Here is a 19287-nt window from a genome sequence, read left to right as displayed (position 1 = left end):
TCTGGCAGTTGTCCTTGAAAGGGCAGCTTCTGGGAGAGCTCTCTCAGCTCCACCTACTTCACAGAGTGTCTGTTGTGGGGGAAGAAGATAAAGGAGATTATAAACTGCTTTAAGACTCTGATTCAGAGAGAAGGATGGGGTATAAATTTGTGTTCTTCTTCTTAAAAGAACAGGATCTTTTTTTTTTCTGTTGGCAGCTTGTGTTTTTGACTCTGATTTTACCCCAGGGGGTCCCCTAACTCCTAATCCCCATTGCTTTCATCTACCATGTGAGTCAGATTTTAAACACTAAAACTCCCCCACCCAGCCTTTAGCCTCTCGTCTTCGTTCTTCTTCATCTAGAACTTTTAAAGCAACCAGCGAAGAATATTTTCACAGACATCGTTTTTTGAATCCAGAACGGACATAGCTCAGTTTCCCCCATTAGAATTACTAATTTTTTCATTTTTCTCTTGCCTTCAACATGACTTCACTGGCTGACCTTAGCCAAGTCACACTCTCTCTACCTGTCTCCAATACAGAAAACATAATCATGATCTACCTTACTGGTTTGTTGTAAGCAGGGCTTTTTTTTGTAGCAGGAACTCCTTTGCATTTTAGGCCACACACTGTAGCCAGTCCTCCAAGAGATTACAGTAGGCCCTATACGAAGAGCTATGTAAACTCTTGGAGGATTGGCTACATCAGGAGTGTGTGGCCTAATTCCTGCTACAAAAGAAGTCCCAGGTCTAGGATCACCACACACCACATGATGAGCAACTCATGAACCAACAGGATGAAATGAAATCAAGAGTTTTTCGCTCAACATTAGGAAGAACTTCCTGACAGCTGAAGCTATTCCTCAGTGGAACAGGTTTCCTCAGGAGGTGGTGGGCTCTCCTTCCTTGGAGGCTAGATGGCCATCTGACAGCAATGAAGATCCTGTGAACTTAGGCAGATCATGAGGGATGGGCAGGAAGAGTTGCATCAGGGCTTAGTTCTCGTGGCCCCTTCTTATACACCGAGATAAATGCTGACTTTGGGGTCGGAAAGCAATTTTCTCCAGGCTAGTTTGGCCAGGGATCCTGGAAGGGTTTTTGTCATCTTTTGGGCATGAAACAGAAATCACTAGGAGAGTATGCTGGGGGGCGGGAGGTATTTGTGCCTTTCCCGCATTGTGCAAGGGGGGCTGGACTAGATGACTCTGGAGGTCCCTCCCAACTCTTATGGTTCTATGAACTCTTTATCTTGTCAATACCATATAAACACACTGATTTTGTTATGCAGATTAGGATGGAGTCTTTGGCAGTCGAATTTACTTCCGTGTCTTTATTAATTATGACCTAAAACTTTTCTCCCCGACCTGAGTGGCCCGGTGCCAGATCACAGAAGCCGAGCAGGGTCAGCTTTGGTTAGTACCATGGAAGCCTAGGGTTGCTATGCAGAGGCAAGCACTGGCAAACCACCCCGGTTTCTCTCTTGCTTTGAAAACCCTACGGGGTTCACAGCAAGTCGGCTGTGACTTGACGGCCCTTTCCACCACAACGTTCCTTGCCCCGCCTAGTGTTCTCCGAAGTCCGCCGATTCCTTAAGTTTTTCTGGCAGTGTGGATTTTCAAGTGCGTGATGAGCGTGGAGCGGAGCCGGAAGCACTTTCCGCATTCCGAGCATTCGTACGGCTTCTCTCCCGTGTGGATCCTCAGGTGGCCGGCCAGCAGCGTGCTGACGCCAAAGGTCTTCCCGCACTCCAGGCACTGATACGGCTTCTCCCCCGTGTGGACCGCCTGGTGTCGGATCAGCTGCTGGCTGACAGTGAACCCTTTCCCGCACTCCAGGCATTTGTACGGCTTCTCCCCCGTGTGGACCCGCCGGTGAGTGATCACCTGCGAGCTGTTGCAGAACCGCTTGCCGCAGTCCGGACACTGGTAGGGCTTCTCTCCCGTGTGGGCCCTCTCGTGTCGGATGAGGTCCGAGCTGATGCTGAAGCCCTTCCCGCAGTAGGAGCACTTGAATGGCTTGACTCCCGTGTGGATCTTCTGGTGGTTCTTCAGGTGCGACCTCTGGCGGAACGTCTGCCCGCACTCGGCACACTCGTAGGGCTTCTCCCCCGAGTGGGTCCGCTCGTGCTCGATCAGCTGCGTGGTCACTGGGAAGCTCTTTCCGCACTCCCTGCACTGGTAGGGCTTCTCCCCTGTGTGGGTTCTCTGGTGGACCACGAGGGTCGACTTGGATTGGAAGCTTCTCCCACAGTGAGTGCACTTGTACGGCTTCTCTCCCGTGTGGACCCTCTCGTGGGCCAAGAGGCCCGTCCTCCGGCTAAAGCTCTTCCCACACACGCTACAAGTTGTTTCTAGCTTGCCTTTGGAGGTTTTCTGCTGGGTCACGGATTCACCAAGACTGCGAGGGGCCTCGGCGCAAACAGGGCTATCCGTTGGCTCCTTCCCCAGCTCCCTGTCTGATCCGGGAGGATTGGAAGAAGTTTCCTCCTCCGTCAAAAGCAGGGAGCATCTCCCTTTCCTCCCCTCAGGCACCTCCATTTGCTTTGGCCTTTCCAGCTGTAGGATCTCCTTTTCATTCAGTGGCCAATCACCTGTGAGAACAAGAGAGAAAATTTCCAGTGCTAATGCAAATACATTTCCCCACACAAACCCAGAAATGTTCAGGATGCATTGTTAGGTGGATATAAGTACACAAGAAAAGCCCTGTTAGATCAGGCCAATGGCCCATCTAGTCCAAAAATATGTATCACGCAGTGGGTAAAACCCAGGTGCCATCAGGAGGTCTACCAGCAGGGCCAGGGCTCCAGAAGTTCAAGCTCCAAGAATACAAGAGCAACACTGCCCCAGACAGAGTGTTATCTATAGTTTGTGGCTAAGGTTGTGGCAACCCCCGGCCCTACAGACGTCCGACTTGCCTCAACCAGGGCCAGGGCCTTTTCAGCCCTGGCCCCTGCCTGGTGAAATCAGCTCCCTGTGGACATCCGGGCCCTACCTGAATTACTGCCATTTCGTAGGGCCTGCAAGATGGAGCTGATCCGCAGGGCCTATGGCTGAGGCAGCGGGCATCCTATTATTCCATCATTTGGCCTCCCTTGTGGTGACATCATGCTTATTACAGTGCTATCCTGTTGTTATTACCATCGTATAAGGTGGGCCTACAACCGGTTAATAAATAAAACCCACCACCTGTCCACCAGTGGTGGGTTTTATTGATTGATTGTTTTTACTGTTCATTTTAAATTGGTGTTTTAACTTTGATATGTAGGTATTCATTGCTATTTTTATATGTTGTGATCTGCCTTGAGCCCGTTTATGGGAAAAGGCGGAATATAAGCCTATTAAATAAATAAATAAGAACCACTACTGAACCTCTGTTTATCCAATCCCCTTTGGAAATTGTCTGTGCTTGTAGCTGCCACCACTTCCTATAGCAGTGAATTCCATGTGTTCATTACTCATTGTTTAGAGAAAGAGAGGGGACCTCAGAAACTAAGCCCTGGCCTGGAATATTTACCAGTCAGTGTGCCCCCCCCCACATTTGCCTGGCTTCTCCTCCTCCTTTGTTTCAGTGTCGTCCTCCAGCCAATGGGCCAAATGGACAGCTGCCCAGGTCCCAGCATTGCCAGGGGCCCATCAGTCATACACAGGAGTAGAATCACTAGTGGACAGAAAGGGGGAGCAGGGCCAAGTGTAGTGGCCCCTCATTCATTCTACACCAGTTTGGTGTAGTGGTTAAGTGTGCGGACTCTTATCTGGGAGAACTAGGTTTGATTCCCCACTCCTCCACTTGCACCTGCTGGAATGGCCTTGGGTTAGTCATAGTTCTCACAGGAGTTGTACTTGAAAGGGCAGCTTCTGGGAGAGCTCCCTCAGCCCCAACTACCTCACAGGCAGTGTTCCCTCTAAGCTGAGCTAATGTGAGCTAGCTCACAGATTTTTGGCCTCTGGCTCACCCATTTTTGTCTTAGCTCAGGAAAAATAACCCCAGAGCAAGCTAATTTATGCAGTAGCTCACAAAGCAGAATTTTTGTTCACAAGGCTCCATGGCTTAGAAGGAACATTGCTCACAGGGTGTCCCGACCTTCGATGGTGTGCAGCTAAAGGCGGCGCAGCAGGTGAAGAGTCTGGGTGTCTTACTGGAGCCTTCATTATCAATGGAGGCCCAGATAACAGCCACTGCCAAGTCAGCATTCTTCCATCTGAGGCGGGCAAAGCAGTTGGCCCCTTTCCTGGAGCGTCGGGACCTAGCAACGGTGATCCATGCGACGGTCACCTCACGATTGGACTACTGTAACGCCCTCTACATGGGGCTGCCTCTGTGCCGGACCCGGAAGTTACAGCTAGTGCAGAACGCGGCGGCCAGGCTGTTGCTCGGTCTCCCAAGATGGGAACATGTACGGCCGGGGCTACGCGAACTGCACTGGTTACCGATTGTATACCGGGTCCAGTACAAAGTGCTGGTTATCACCTTTAAAGCCCTATATGGCCGAGGACCAGCCTACCTGAAGGACCGTCTCTCCCCGTATGAACCCCAGAGAGCACTGAGGTCAGTAGGAAAGAACAGACTGACTACCCCTGGGCCAAGACAAATTAAACTACAGAACACTCGCTCTCGGGCCTTTTCGGCCGCAGCCCCACATCTCTGGAACCAACTCCCAGAGGAGGTGCGGGCCCTGCGGAACCTTGATCAGTTCCGCAGGGCCTGCAAGACCACCCTTTTTAAATTAGCTTATGAATAACTGAATTATACCGACAACGAAGAAAATCCGCCATCAGCATCAACTAGAAGAGCGTCAAGGATAGCGTTATAATATGTTTTAGTTAATTGTTTTAATCAGGTTTTTAAGGTTAATTAATGTTTAATTTAACGTTTCTAATGTAACTGTTTTATTGTTGGTGCACCATGGTCACCGTATTGTTAGCCGCCCTGAGCCTGCTTCGGCAGGGGAGGGCGGGGTACAAATAAAATTTATTATTATTATTATTATTATTATTATGTTGTGGGGGAGAGAGGTAAAGGAGACTGTGACCGCTCTAAGACTCTGAGATTCAGAGTATAGGGCAGGATATAAATCCAATATCATCATCATCATCATCTTCTTCTTTTCTTCTTCCGCTAGAACATGGCACCAAGATATGTACAAACGGGACATAAGCATGCTCTGTCTTTTATTCCCATTATTGAATGCAGAAGTGGCACTAGCTGTAATCTCAGGAGTGTTCTCAGGGGTGGGGCTTTATAATGACTGGCAGGGCTTTTTCTGCGGTGGCCCCTCACCTCCGGCTCTTGTGAGGAAAAGGGGAAGAAGGGGCAAACTGCGTATACTGCCTCAAACTCCTTGGAGGAAGCTCACACGTACCTCGACGGCTGGCACCCCTGCAGCCTTCTTCTTTAACTTCCATGCTGAGCAGTTTCTCTGCAGCCTCGGAAGGCATCTGCTCTGTTTCAAGGGAATCCACGGGCGTCTCTGGAAAAGCCGCCTGGAAAAAATAGGAATGTGGATCTTAATGTGTTAGGGGGGCTCATCTGGTTGGAGGTTGATCCAAACAAGCAGCTCCCCCCTGTGCCAAAGATTCAGCATTTCGCCAGGCCAACATTGCAGGGATGAAGTGAAGTGAGGCAAAAAGAATGGACATGACCAAGTGCAGGGATGTTGAACTCATTTGTTATGAGGGCCGGATCTAACATAAAAGAGACTTTGTCAAGCCAGGCCTTACGTGTCACAAAATGTAATGCCAAGTTGCAGAAATAAACTTTATAAAATACACAAATAAACACAATTAAAGATTTTTTAAAAAACTTAAAGTAAAACAAGCTTAAGAGATTAGCCCTATTGCAATACTTCATTTAATAGTTTCCAGTAACTGACAGCTCTTGCTACGAATTATTACATCAAAATCTAGAAACAATGTCCGACAAGGCCTCATTTACATCAGATCTGTCCCTCATAACAAATGAGTTCGACACCCCTGCACTAAAGCCTCTGAATCCGAGCCAGGAGGCAACCTCAGGGGAAGGCCTCGGCCTCTCTACCCTGTTGCTGGCCACCCAGAGGAAACGGTTGGCCACTGTGTGAGACAGGATGCTGGACTAGATGGACCACTGGTCTGATCCTACAGGGCTTTTCTTATGAAGGCCTCAGCCTCTATGCCACCCAGAGGAACTGGCTGGCCACTGTGTGAGACAGGATACTGGCGTACATGGACCCTTGGTCTGATCCAGCAGGGCTATTCTTACGTTTTTATCAGAGAGTTCTGAAGGAACTGAGAGTGGCCCAAGGTCACCCATCTGGCTTCATATGGAGGAGTGGAGAACCAAATTCAGGTCTTCAGATAAGTCTGCTGCTTAACCACTACGCCATGCTGGCTCTCAGCAGGGCACCCGGTCCAAGGCCTTATATGAGTATGTCAGCCGAGGGGGTGTTTGATTAATGAAGACAAGGTGTTCCCCCCCCCCGCAATACTTTACAACTTCCCACAGCTAAGGAAGGCTGACTATCTCCTCTCACCAATACTCCCTCTAAGCTGTGGAGTCTTGTGAGCAAAAATTCTACTTCATGAGCTACTGGTTTTTTGTTGTTTGTTTGACCACTGTGACACAGAGTGTCGGACTGGATGGGCCACTGGCCTGATCCAACATGGCTTCTCTTATGTTCTCACTGGCATTAAAGTTGTGAGCTACTGCAGAAATTAGTTTGCTCTGGGGCCATTTTTCCTGAGCTAAGACAAAAATGTATGAGTCGGAGGCTACAAAACAGTGAGCTAGCTCACACTAACTCAGCTTAGAGGGAACACTGCCTCTCACCTGCTCTCCCCACAGCTCAGCCTCTTGATCCCTCTGTAAGAACTCTTCAGCCAGGGCCACCGCTTGGGCACAGGTCCCCGGGCCATTCCTCTCCATCCAGCTCTGCATTTCTGGCGGCAAGATGGCCAGGAACTGCTCCAGGATTAACAGCTCCAGGATCTGCTCCTTGTTGCGTTTCTCTGGCTTCAGCCACCGATGGCAGAGATACCACAGCTGGCCGCAAACCTTCCGGGGCCCCTCGGCCTCCCAGTAGCGGAACTGCCGGAAGTTCCGCCGCAGCTTTTCCAGAGCAGCGGCATCTCTTTCCAGATGATCCTCATGGGCTCCCCTGTAGTCCAGGCGGAGGGAATCTGGTTCAGCTTCTCCACTGACAGTTGGCAGGAGCTGGGTAGCCACCTCTCTTCCGGGATATGCCGCTCTCTCTACTGCGGGCAGTGAGGTTTTAGTGGTGTCCCAGGAGGCAGGCTCTGAATTTCGGGCTGTTATTCTTACATGGACTCCCTCACTGCACCTCAGATAGTCTTCATCATTCCCCCAGATGTCATTAAGAAGGTTTTCTGGAGGTCCTGACAATCTGTCTCCAAGGCTGGAGCCCACAGAGTTCTGGTCTTTCGTATTCCTTTCGAGCGGAACCATGTTTGCTGGCACTGACTGGAATGGGAGGCCCAGAGCTGCTGAGGTTCTCTGGGCGGAAGACATTCTCATTCCCCCCGAAGAGGGAAAGCGGCCTCTGCGTTCTGCTCTGCGTTGATGAGTCCAGATCGATCCCAGTCAAGGTCTATCGTGGTTCGGACCCCAGACCCCGCTGCCAATATTGGCCAAATGTCCCACCATTAAAACGGTGTCAGCTCAACAGGGATTGATTCAAACATGCCATCAGGCCTCCTCCCAAAACAATCTGAGGGGCAGGATGTTGTATGAGTCAGTGGCCATCCGGGCAACGGGAACGTCTTCCTAAATAAATGCAGAAAAAAGGGCTGATAAAAATGACAGTCAAAAGATAAACATCTTGAGCATCCAAAACTAAAGGAAGAGTCTGAGCTAAGAACATAAGAGAAGCCGTACTGGATCAGGCCCAGTGGCCAATCCAGTCCAACACTGTCACACAATGACAAAAAAAGCCATCAGGAGGTCCACCAGTGGGGCCAGGACACTAGAAGCCGTCCCACTGTTTCACCCTTCCCCCCCTGCACCAAGAATACAGAGTATCACTGTCTAATAGCCACTGATGGACCTCTGATCCATAGGTTTATCCAATCCCCTCTTGAAGCTGTCCATGCTTGTAGCTGCCACAACCTCCTGCGGCAGTGAATTCCACGTGTTAATCACCCTTTAGAAGTATTTCCTTTTATCCATTCTAACCCGACTGCTCAGCAACTTCATTGAGTGCCCACGAGTTCTTGTATTATGAGAAAGGGAGAAAAGTACTTCTTTCTCTACCTTCTCTATCCCTTGCATAATCTTGTACACCTCTATCATGTCACCCCTCAGTTGACATTTCTCCAAGCTAAAGAGTCCCAAGCGCTTTAATCTTTCTTCATAGGAAAAAATCATATGGAAGCTATGAAATGTCAAGTTTAATTTAAGCTGGTGTGTTAGCACTGGTGGACCTCCTGATGGCACCTGGGTTTGACCACTGTATGACACAGTGCTGGATTGGATGGGCCACTGGCCTGATCCAACATGGCTTCTCTTGTGTGAGAGATGCACTGCTTTGGCAATCACTGGGGAGCCCTAACTTAAGAACACCTATTATGTGGCCCTGGCTTTCTAACAAATGCTATAATTGCAACATCCACTTATTTGAGACCCTGGGAAGCGTGGCTCACATCCTTCACAACTAAGGAAGCCACCTTTTTGAGTGGTCCTGCTCCCCAGGCCTTTAGCTGCAGCTGGGCAGCAATCCAACAGGTAGTCTTCCCCCCTCCCTTGCTGCTGTGCCTCAAAGGGTTGCTAAAAGCCCTTGAGAAGAAAAAGGACTACACAGGATAGTATGATTCTTCTCACCGGCTGGCAGATGACTAATTCAAGAAGTAGCCACAGTCCGAACCCTAGAGCCTTGTTTTTAAATGTCACAAGTAACGCTGCGAAAACCAGCACCAAATGAGAAGTGCACGGTGGGAACAACTTAAATGAATCAGTTCCAACTTTTAAGAACTATTCAATGAACTATTCTCCCCCCTGTTCTGGCACCTTGCAACAGACAGGAATCCAAAAGGTTGAGATATTTCCACTAATGTACTTCTATGCTGCAAAAAATGCAGATATTCATTTTTTAAAAAAAATCTGCATTTTTGGCAGCATAGTCATGCAGCTGTTTACACAGGGCAAAAAGGCAGCATCCCCCCCCCCCGGCATGCATGATTTGCATTGCAGGGGAAAGGGGCGCTTGCAATCGGCCCCGATTCGGTCAAAACTCGTTTGCTGCTGCTATTTCCATGGAAGAGCTCTGCCCGGGATTGCATTGCACCAAATGCAGCCCGTCCCCCGGCTCCCTCCATGCGACCCTCCCGCTCTCACCTCTGCAGCCACGCAACTTCTGCCTCTTCCTCTATATGCCAGCAAAGGGGCGGGGAGGGGGGCAGCCATCCTTCCCGCCTCCCCCCCCCATGTCCCCTCTAGGACTGCCAGCTCTGTCGATTTGACCCTTAAAGGGCCGTGCAGTGGATGGCCAAAAGAAGCATGAAGTGGGTGTGTTGAATACTGGGCATAAGAAGGTGATTCCGGGCCGGGCCCGCAAGGTTGTCAGCTCCTAGGGTTGCCAAATGTTAAGTCCAACTCAAGAAATATCTGGGGACTAGTGAGGGTGGAGCCTGGAGACTTTGGGGGTGGAGCCTGGAGACTTTGGGGGTGGAGCCAGGAGCAAGGGTGTAACAAACACAACTAAACTCCGAAAGGCAAAGTTGCTGTTTTGCTGCAAAGGAACTTCAAGAACAGAATGGAGAGAGAAATTGCTGAATTACAAAGTATTATGAAACGTGGAACAAACACCTCCCCAGGACTGAACAGGGATATTGATTTTTTTTCTTATTAGTATGCTAAACTCATTCTCACAAGGGCTTTTTTGGTAGAAAAAGCCCAACAGAAACTCATTTGCATATTAGGCTTCACCCCCTTGATATCACCATTATTTCACACAGTGCTTTTTGTAGAAAAAGCCCAGCAGGAACTCATTTGCATATTAGGCTTCACCCCCTTGATATCACCATTATTTCACACAGTGCTTTTTGTAGGAAAAAGCCCAGCAGGAACTTGTTTGCATATTAGGCCACACCCCCTGACACCAAGCCAGCTGGAACTGCATTCCTGCTATTAAAAAATCCCTGATTCTCGAGTATAGCTATATATCCACAGCTTTTGGTGGTGCAACACTTACAACAGTGCCCAAGGTCAGATGCTTGGGGGTGCTACTGGAACCTTCTTTAACAATGGAGGCTCAGATAACTGCCAAATCTGCTTTTTACCATCTCAGGATGGTACCATTTTACCATTTCAGGCTGGTTCCCTTCCTCAAGCGCAGCGCCCTGGCAACTGCGATCCATGCAATGGTCACCTCGAGATTGGACTACTGGAATGCCCTCTACATGGGGCTGCCCTTGTCCTGAATCCTAAAACTACAGCTGGTGCAGAATGCGGCAGCCAGGCTATTATAGGGGCTCTCCATGCAGGAGCACATAAGCTGGGGCTGCGGAGCTGCACTGGCTGCCAGTGGTATACTAGATTCGCTACAAGGTGTTGGTTATTACCTTTAAAGCCCTACATGGCCAAGGACCTGCCTACCTTAGGGACTGTCTCTCCCCACATGTTCCCCAGAGGATACTTAGATCTGGAACGCAAAATTTACTATCCATCCCCAGGCTGAGGGAGGCAAGACTAAAAACAACTAGGGAAAGAGCCTTCTGGTGGAACCAGCTCCCTGAGGAGGTCAGAGCCTTGCGGGACCTTGCCCAGTTCCGCAAGGCCTGCAAGACAATATTATTTCAGTTAGCCTTCAACTGAAATTGCCGGAATACTAGCTCTAAAGGATGCCTAAGAATACTGAACGCCATCTGTAACTAAATGGTAATTAGCACCAAATTGTTTCTATTGTTTTAACTGTTTTAATTGATGTTTGATTTAACTGTTTTATTGTGACTTCACTGCATGTTGTGAGCCGCCCTGAGCCTGCTTCGGCGGGGAGGGCAGGATACAAATCAAATAAACTAAACTAAACTAATGGCAAACTAGAATGATGTTTATATGTATGTTACATGTTAAAAGGTAAATTAGTTGGACGGGGGGGGGAAACTCTGAGGGGAAAAAATGTCCTCATTTTGGCCCAGGCTTGCTAGCAATAGAGTAATTAATAGACATTCTGACATGTAATTAATAGACATTCTGTCTTACTGTTTTATTGGTTTCCCACACAAATGCTATCCAGCCAAATGTTCTTTCAATTGTTAATTTCACTATTTTGCCATTGGATTTGGTTATGTATGTGAATCTATGTGTTACCAAATGGTGTTCCTGCCTGGCTCATTGTAGCCTGAAGGACTGAGCTTGGGGACTTAGGAACAATGGGTAGCAGCATCCAAATCCAGACTGCCCTGCTCCAATCATGGGCCCCCTGCTGGTTTGAATGACCCAATAACGTGCTAGCGTGGGAACCCAGTGTTGTATATAGTTGGCCCAGTAGGGTTGCCAAGTCCAATCCCAGAAATATCTGGGGACTCTGGGGGTGGAGCCAGGAGACACTGGGGTGGAGCTAGGGGGGGGGGAAACAGCGCCGGGGAGCGTGGCGAGCTGCCCCGTCTCGGAGCGGGCGACGCCGCTGCGCAGCTGCTACCTCTTCTCTGCTCGCCATGGCTGCTCCTCCGAGATGGGCTCAGGCTGAGCCCATCTCGGAGGAGCAGCTGCGGTGGGGCGGGGGGCGGCAGCGGCGCGGCGGCCTCGCCGGCTCTGCTCTGCCTCTGGGGTGGAATCGGAGGGGGGGGGTGGAGGCGGGCCAGGGGCGTGGCGAACCGTGAGTCCGGGTCCTAGAAGGGCCCGTATTCGCAGCTCGCCATGCTCCTGGCCTGCCTCCGCCCTCCCCTGGTTTTGCCTGCGCTGCTGCCGCCTCTTGGCTGCTCCTCCAAGATGGGCTCAGCCTGGGCCCATCTCAGAGGAGCAGCTGCGGTGGGCGGGGAGGGGGCGGCGGCTCGGCAGCCTCACCCGCTCCAGGATGGGGTGGCTCACCATGCTCCCCGGCGCCGTTTCCCCCCTCCCCCCGTTTCCATTTTTTTGGGGACCGGGGGAAGAGGGTGGAAATTCTGGGGTCCCCTGCCAGGGCGGGAGGGTTGGGAAGCCTATGGCCCAGCGGGCCCCATTCGCTAGTCTTGTTCGTGCAGCCACCTACCATGCTGTACTCAATAAAGTGCTTATCACTACCACATCGCCTCTTCAATGCCTAAGAACCCACTATATTATAGATTTTAACTTCGTACCATTTTGCATTCTAAATCACTGCCCACCAGCTATATGTAGTTCTGGTCACTGTACCCCCATTCCATCGTCTGATGAAGTATGCCTGCATACAAAAGCTTACCTTCTGAATAAAACCGTGTTGGTCTTAAAGGTGCTACTGGACTCCTACTTTGTTCTATCTAAAGGGATCGTGCTACTTTTAAATGCCTTCCTTCCATGGAAAATAATGGAGGATGGGGCACCTTCTTTGGGGGCTCATAGAATTGGACCCCCCAGTCCAATCTTTTTGGAAACTTGGGGATTGTTTTGAGAAGTGGCACCAGATGCTCCCCAGATACCCACAGATCAGTTCTCCATTATACTTTATGGGAACTGCACCCAAAGTCTTTCAAAGTGCAGATAAATATCCACATATTTTTATCAGATGGGTACAGGTGACTTTTCCAATGGTAAGGTTCTCCACAGAGACCAACACTCCAAATGACTTCTTCAGTACATGGAAAGCAACACTATAGACAGATGTGTCTCTTCCCCATTGCCTCTAGAAATACGTAGTTGCTGAGCACCCCAGTCTGTATATGTGTACCCAGGAACGTGAAAGGCAAAGTTGTACACTAAAATGTCTGTACACACATGTATCAGACAGAAACAGAGTGCCGAGAGATGATACTAAATTAATGCTTCCAGTTTTGATGAGGAATTGATGATTCTTGGTGCCTAGCTGCTTTCTGCTTTCCATAAAATATGGAGCACAGGTCCATCAGTGGCTATTAGCCACAGTGCATGTGTGTATATAAAATTTTTTGCCACTGTGTGACACAGAGTGTTGGACTTGATGGGCCGTTGGCCTGATCCAACATGGCTTCTCTTATGTTCTTATGTTCTGGTAAAACCATATATTTAAATCATAGAGTTTCCAGCAATTCCTAGAGCTACTCTGTGTCCAGAAGTGACATAGCTGTGAACAGGACATCATATCCTTGCCCCTGGGCTTCCCACTGGTTGCCAGGCATGGCAGGACAACCCTATTCTCAATGTTTATAGCACTGGGCCTACTGTATGGTCCGCTACTCTTGCTTGGTTTCTTTTGTGGTCTGAGTGGGTTCTCTGATGAGTCCTCAGAGCTAAGAACATGAAGAAAGTTTTCCCACAGTCCGAGCACAAGTATGGCTTACGGCTCTCTTGGGTGGGCTCACGTTTTACAAGGGCTGATGACGGCTGAGAACTTCTCTCACCAACTGTGGGCGGTTTCTGCCATGGGTGAATTCTGTGTTGTATGATGGTTTTAAAGACTGGTTTGGGGCTGTGAGAAGGAATTGACCCTTGCATTTCAGCCCTGGAGCATTTCCCCTTCTGTTCCGGCCCGTATAGATGCTGTGATACTCCTCTATGGCTCTGAAAAGGCATCTCATTTGCTCTTCCCTTAGAAACATCACTGGCAGCCATGTGGACAGATCCTTCCAGATCACATTTCTCTTCCTCGGTCATTCTTTTGAGCCGTTTGCCTGCAAAGAGACAAAAAGAATCATGGGTTACCTGTTAGTGAATGGTGAAGCCAGAGATGGTGTCTGGGTTGCCAGATCCCCCTGGCGACTGGTGCAGGCAGGGTGTGGTTGGGCCCCTTGCCTGTGATGTAATGGCACTGCCAGAGACATGCTGATGTCACTTCCTGTATGCACTGCCCGGGCTTTTCTTGTAGCAGGAATTCCTTTGCATATTAGGCCACACACCCCTGATGTAGCCAATCCTCCGAGAGCTTACAAGGGTCTTAGCACAGGGCTTACCATAAGCTCCAAGAGGATTGGCCACATCAGGGGTGTGTGGCCTAATATGCAAAAGAGTTTCTGCTACAAAAAAATCCCTGGCACTGGAAGTTATGTTAGTGCATTGTCAGGGATGTTCTGGCATTTGAAAAAACTCTATGGTTTTATTGGAATTTCAACTTCCCTGCAAAAAGTGGAAGCATTATACCCTAGAATCATAGAGTTGGAAGGGACCTCTAGGGTCATCTAGTCCAACCAATGTACAATGCAGGAAACTCACAAACACTTTCCCCTATTGAGGTCCCTCCCCTTCTCAAATTCTGCCTTCCCCAGGCTCCACCCCAGACCTCCAGACCCAAAGTTGGCAACCCCACTTATCTAACAAGGTCATTGTAAGGATCAATGGAGGAGGGGAGAGGAGGAGGAGGAGGAGAAGATGATGATATTGGACTTATATCCTGCTCTCCACTCTGAATCTCAGGCTCTCCTCAGAGCAGCTCACAATCTCCTTTATCTTCCTCCCCCACAACAGACACCCTGTGAGGTGGGTGGGGCTCAGAGAGCTCATACAGCAGCTACCCTTTCAAGGACAGCTGTTATGAGAGCTCTGACCCAAGACCATTACAGCAGCTGCAAGTGGAGGAGAGGGGAATCAAACCTGGTTCTCCCAGATAAGAGTCCGCACACTTAACCACTACACCAAAGAGGTCCTGAACTCCTGAAAGGGCAGGCTAAGATGTTATGAGGCAGTTGAATTGGGGACAGGGTAAATCCTTACCCAGGAAACTTCCACCTCCAGCATCGTCCTCTCGTTCTGCCTCCCTGTTGACTGTCATCTGCCAGCAGTCCAAAGGAGCCTGTGCTGCTTGGGAGGGGTCTGGCACTGCCTCTTCTCTTGGCTCCAGCCCCTGAAACAGAAATGAAGATCCTGTTCAGACCAGGGCCAGAAAAGGTGCTAGCAAAACAAGCATCTTGCAATTCCCCCATCACCACCCCATGTCCCATCACAGGCTAAGGGTGCCAACCCCCAGGTGGGGGCTGGAGGTTTCATAGAATTACAACTGATCTCCAGACTACCACGATCGTTTCTCCTGGAGGAAATGGCTGCTTTGGAGGGCAGATTCTATGACATTATACCCCACTGAACTCCATTTTCCTCAGACTTTGCCCCCAAATCTCCAGTTATTTCCTAAGCTGGATTTGACAACTCTTTCTCAGGGAAGAAGATGATGAAGAAGAAGAAGATGATGATATTGGATTTATATCCCACCCTATACTCTGAATCTCAGAGCTTCAGAGCAGTCACAATCTCATTTACCTTCCCCCCCAACCCGCCACAACAGACACCCTGTGAGATAGATGAGGCTGAGTTTCAAGTCTGTATAAAACTCTGGTCAAGCCCGTATCTAACTTTGGCTCAGGTGAGAAGCATCCTGGGTAAAGCCAAACTGTATTCCATTGCTGCTAGCTTGAACTCTCCCTACCCCCTCCTTTTCTTTGTTATGTAGTAATGCTTTGAAATGGGAATATGTGAACATTTTATCTGAGCCTTCTCAGGCCTGGCACCGGGGGAGGCTGCAGCCAGAGACGCTGAAGGCCAAAGTAGGCCTGAGAACGAATTGGTAACATCAATGTGTGAATGTGCCCTGCATAGTACCCCTCCCTAAAGAATCCCTTTGAAGTGTACCTTATATGATTTCATTTTATTGTATGATCTTTAGTCTTTCAATACCAACCTAGTCGTAAACAACAGTATCCATAAACTAGCTATTTTGTTTCAACAAACGGCTCGTTATTGAATCTGCCGACTTGACACAGAGAGAGCTCTCACAGCAGCTGCCCTTTCAAATACAACTCCTGTGAGAGCTGACCCAAGGCCATTCCAGCAGCTGCAAGTGGAGGAGTGGGGAATCAAACCCGGTTCTCCCAGATAAGAGTCCGCACACTTAACTGCTACACCACACTGGGAGCAGGGCTTCTCCCTCCCTCAGTGGGCAACACCTGGAAGATGCAAGAACAGCAGGCCCGTAGCCAGGATTTTGAAAGTTGGGGGCATGTGAAAAAGTTGGGGGGCACTTAGTGGCTCCTCCCCTGGCCTTCACCGTTGTGACTCAGGGCGCCTGACCTTCCCTCCCACCCCTCACCACTTGAGGGTCCTTTATATGGCTTGGGAGGGGAAGCAGCTGCTCCTGGGTACCCCTCCGATGCAACATAAGTCATGGGGACAGGGAGGGGGCTTCCCCCAGCCTCTTAGTTTTCACCCCCCCACTGTAGTGGGAGGGGGAGGCAGAGGGAGGGAAGGTTGGAGGCACCCAAGAGGAAGTCGGGGCAGGGCCTCCATGGTCCCCCTGTAGCTAGAGGCCTGAAGAACACGTAGAGGAGAGGGAATGCCCCCCATGCCGCATGAGTCTTGTTATTTAGAATTTTAACAGAATATGTTTCTCTGGTTTTATCTGGGTAACCCTACCTAGACCCTTCTAAAGGCATACACTTTAATTTATTCTACAGTACACTTAGGGCTGCTAAGAAGTGCAGTGGAAATCTTAAGTCGCTCTCACTCGCTCTTCTGGTCCTTCTGCTGCTTGCTTTTCCAGCAGGAACTCCTCCGCCAGGGCAGCAGCCTGGGAGCAGGTCTCTGGGCCCCGTTGCTTAACCCAGTTCAACATCTCCGGGGGCAGGATGGCCAGGAACTGCTCCAGGATCACCAGCTCCAGGATCTGCTCCTTTGTGCATCTTTTGGGCTGCAGCCACCCATGACAAAGTTTCCGGAGGTGGTGGCAAACATTGTGGGGGCCCTCAGTCTCCAGGTAGAGGAACTGTCTGAAGCGCTGGCGTTGTACTTCTGAGCCAAGGGCCTCCTTCACTTGCTGTCCCTCAGTATGGCAGATGGTGACAGGCTGACCTTGAAGTGAAGATGAAACAGCCTGAGCTTCACCTGAAGAAACACATTTGTTCCTCAGCTGTGGATTCTGAGAGGCCTCCATTGTCTTCAGGTATTCCTGCCACTGGACTTCCCATCTCTGAAGTTGTCCCTCATCTTCCTGTTTCACATCTTCTTCTGGACTCCTTTGCAGGAATTCTCCAACATTCCCAGGTTGAGGGGCGTGAGGGGCTTTCCTTGAGTCCTCAGTCAACTGGGGACCTGTTGAACTTTCCTCCTCCATTTTAAAATCGGTCTGCACCCCTTCCTCTAGTTGAACAGGAATTCCTTCCTCTGTTGTGGTCATTTTGCCTCAGGACAAGATTCGACTTATCAGACTCGAATTCCCTCGCCTCCTTCCTTTGCTTCAAACGATGAAACCAAAGCAGTCTGAGTCTTCGTTCTCATGTCTCTCAGACTCTAGAACTTAAATCAGAACTGTCATATTCTGGAATGACAAGTAGGGGGTGAAAGATGGGTGGACAATTATTACAATCTGCTTTTGCCACCACCGTTTAAAAGGTCTGAGGTGACTGTTAGACACTTCACTGCCTGGGATACTGAAAAATCACCGTCAACAGTACTAAGAGAAATGGATGAAAAACAGTAGAGAGTAGAAATGTAAAATTTCCAGAAATTCCGTTTCCCCCCCCTGTTTTTTTCTGGAAAAAAACAGAAATGTTTGGAAGTGCTACATTAGCATTTATTTTTTCTTTTCCAGATTGAAAATCATTCTGTCACACTTTAGGAACATAAACTATGACTATGGACAATTTTATGTGGCATGAAATTATCACAACTAGCATATTAAAAATATAGTGTATCCGAACAATTATTACAAACAGAATTTACTTTTTAAATAGTATTTATTTGTAATTGTAACAAATGGAGCAACATTCTCCTGAATGATTTTTAAAAATCTAGACGTAACCATTATTCATATTTCCTCTCCACAGTATTAATTAAAAATAAAAAACTCATTCTCATAAGAAGAATTGAAGAGGGGAGAAGTGTATAGAAGGGAGTGTAGGACTAAGTTTGAATGGGCATGACCTAGGATTTGCTTGTCTTCAGTGCACAGAAATTAGAATAATCTGATACCATACAATTTTTTTAGAAATGATTTGGAAAATATTTGAACACCTTGTCTTAAAATATTTTATTCATCATGTTAAAATAAAACATTCCATAATCAATTTTTTTCTTTTATTTTTTCTAATTTTTCAGAAAAAAACCAAAAAGGCTTCAGGGAAAAAACGGACCCCCCCTGTTTTCCCCCCCACATTTTTCCGGGCCTTCGCATCTCTATTATTGGGGCACTTACATATTTATGCAGTATTCCAGGGGTGGCCAACGGTAGCTCTCTAGATGTTTTTTTTGCCTACAACTCCCATCAGCCCCAGCCATTGGCCATGCTGGCTGGGGCTGATGGGAGTTGTAGGCAAAAAACATCTGGAGAACTACTGTTGGCCACCCCTGCAGTATTCTAAAGCAGGGGTGGCCCAACTGTGGCTCAGGAGCCACATGTGGCTCTTTCACACATATTGTGCGGCTCTCGAAGCCCCTGCCCACCCCATGAGTCAGCTGTTGCTCATTCTCTGGAAATATGTGCAGCTGGAACAGCGAACTCTGTGCAGGAGCAACTGCACACATGCCCACAGAGAGGGGTCTGAGTGCCCGCTCTGGCACGCGATCCATAGGTTCACCATCACTGAGCCAGGGTGGCTAAACTGTGGCTTGGGAGCCAGATGTGGCTCTTTCACACATATTGTGTGGCTCTCGAAGCCCCCACCACCCTGTTGGCCAGCTTGGAGAAGGCATTTGTCTCTTTAAATCACTTCTCCAAGCCAAGGTAGCCAGCAGTTTGGAGAATGCATTTAAAGTTAAAGTTGTTTTATTTCCACCTCTCCGTCCCTCCCCTCTTTCCCATCTGCCTACCTACCTTCCTTCCTGTTTTGTGGCTCAAACATCTGATGTTCATGTCTTGCGGCTCTCAAACATCTGACATTTCTTCTGTGTGACTTTTACATTAAGCAAGTTTGGCCACCCCTGCTGTAGAGGAACCTGTCTCTGTCGGATCACTTGTCATCCCAGGAGATCTCCAGGCCCCAACTGAAGGTTGGCCACCCTAAATGGCACTCCCTACTGCAGCCACTTTTGGGGCTTGCGGAAGGGTGGGGCCTAGCAAGGTAGGGTGAAAAAGCCAAGAAGAGTTCGTCAGAGACTCTGAGTCAGTCTCTTAATAGGACCGTCAGGTCGTATCACTGGGAATCGAAGGGTTAAACAAACCGAAAACAGCTTCCTAGAGAAGCCCAGGATAACTGGGAGGGCTGGGGTTGCAAGAGAAGGGACCTTGTTGGGGGGGGGGCGGGGTTGCATT

General features: G+C 49.1%; 1 protein-coding gene across 1 annotated transcript; it reads right to left on the bottom strand.

Annotated features, from left to right (window-relative positions):
• Positions 1-1288: 1288 nt before the first annotated feature.
• LOC132571282 (zinc finger protein 397-like) lies at positions 1289-9357 on the bottom strand. Its single transcript, XM_060238048.1, has 4 exons — positions 9303-9357; positions 6783-7736; positions 5338-5458; positions 1289-2568 (listed from the first exon to the last, which is right to left on the bottom strand). The coding sequence occupies exons 2-4, from the start codon at positions 7485-7487 to the stop codon at positions 1568-1570; spliced, it is 1827 nt and encodes a 608-aa protein (XP_060094031.1). The 5' UTR covers positions 7488-7736; positions 9303-9357; the 3' UTR covers positions 1289-1567.
• Positions 9358-19287: the final 9930 nt, after the last annotated feature.

This window comes from Heteronotia binoei, chromosome 5 (genome assembly GCF_032191835.1).
Source record: "Heteronotia binoei isolate CCM8104 ecotype False Entrance Well chromosome 5, APGP_CSIRO_Hbin_v1, whole genome shotgun sequence".
In the NCBI taxonomy this organism is placed as follows: domain Eukaryota; kingdom Metazoa; phylum Chordata; class Lepidosauria; order Squamata; family Gekkonidae; genus Heteronotia; species Heteronotia binoei.
This window is presented reverse-complemented; position numbering and strand designations above follow the sequence as displayed.

Bases quoted from the DNA above. Each gene is read 5' to 3' on its own strand.
- LOC132571282 (XM_060238048.1), bottom strand. From the start codon at position 7,487: ATGAGAATGTCTTCCGCCCAGAGAACCTCAGCAGCTCTGGGCCTCCCA. The intron at 5,459-6,782 runs GTGAGAGGCAGT...TATTTTTTCCAG, and splicing joins CTGAGCTGTGGGGAGAGCAG to GCGGCTTTTCCAGAGACGCC. The intron at 2,569-5,337 runs GTACGTGTGAGC...TTGTTCTCACAG, and splicing joins CAGGGGTGCCAGCCGTCGAG to GTGATTGGCCACTGAATGAA.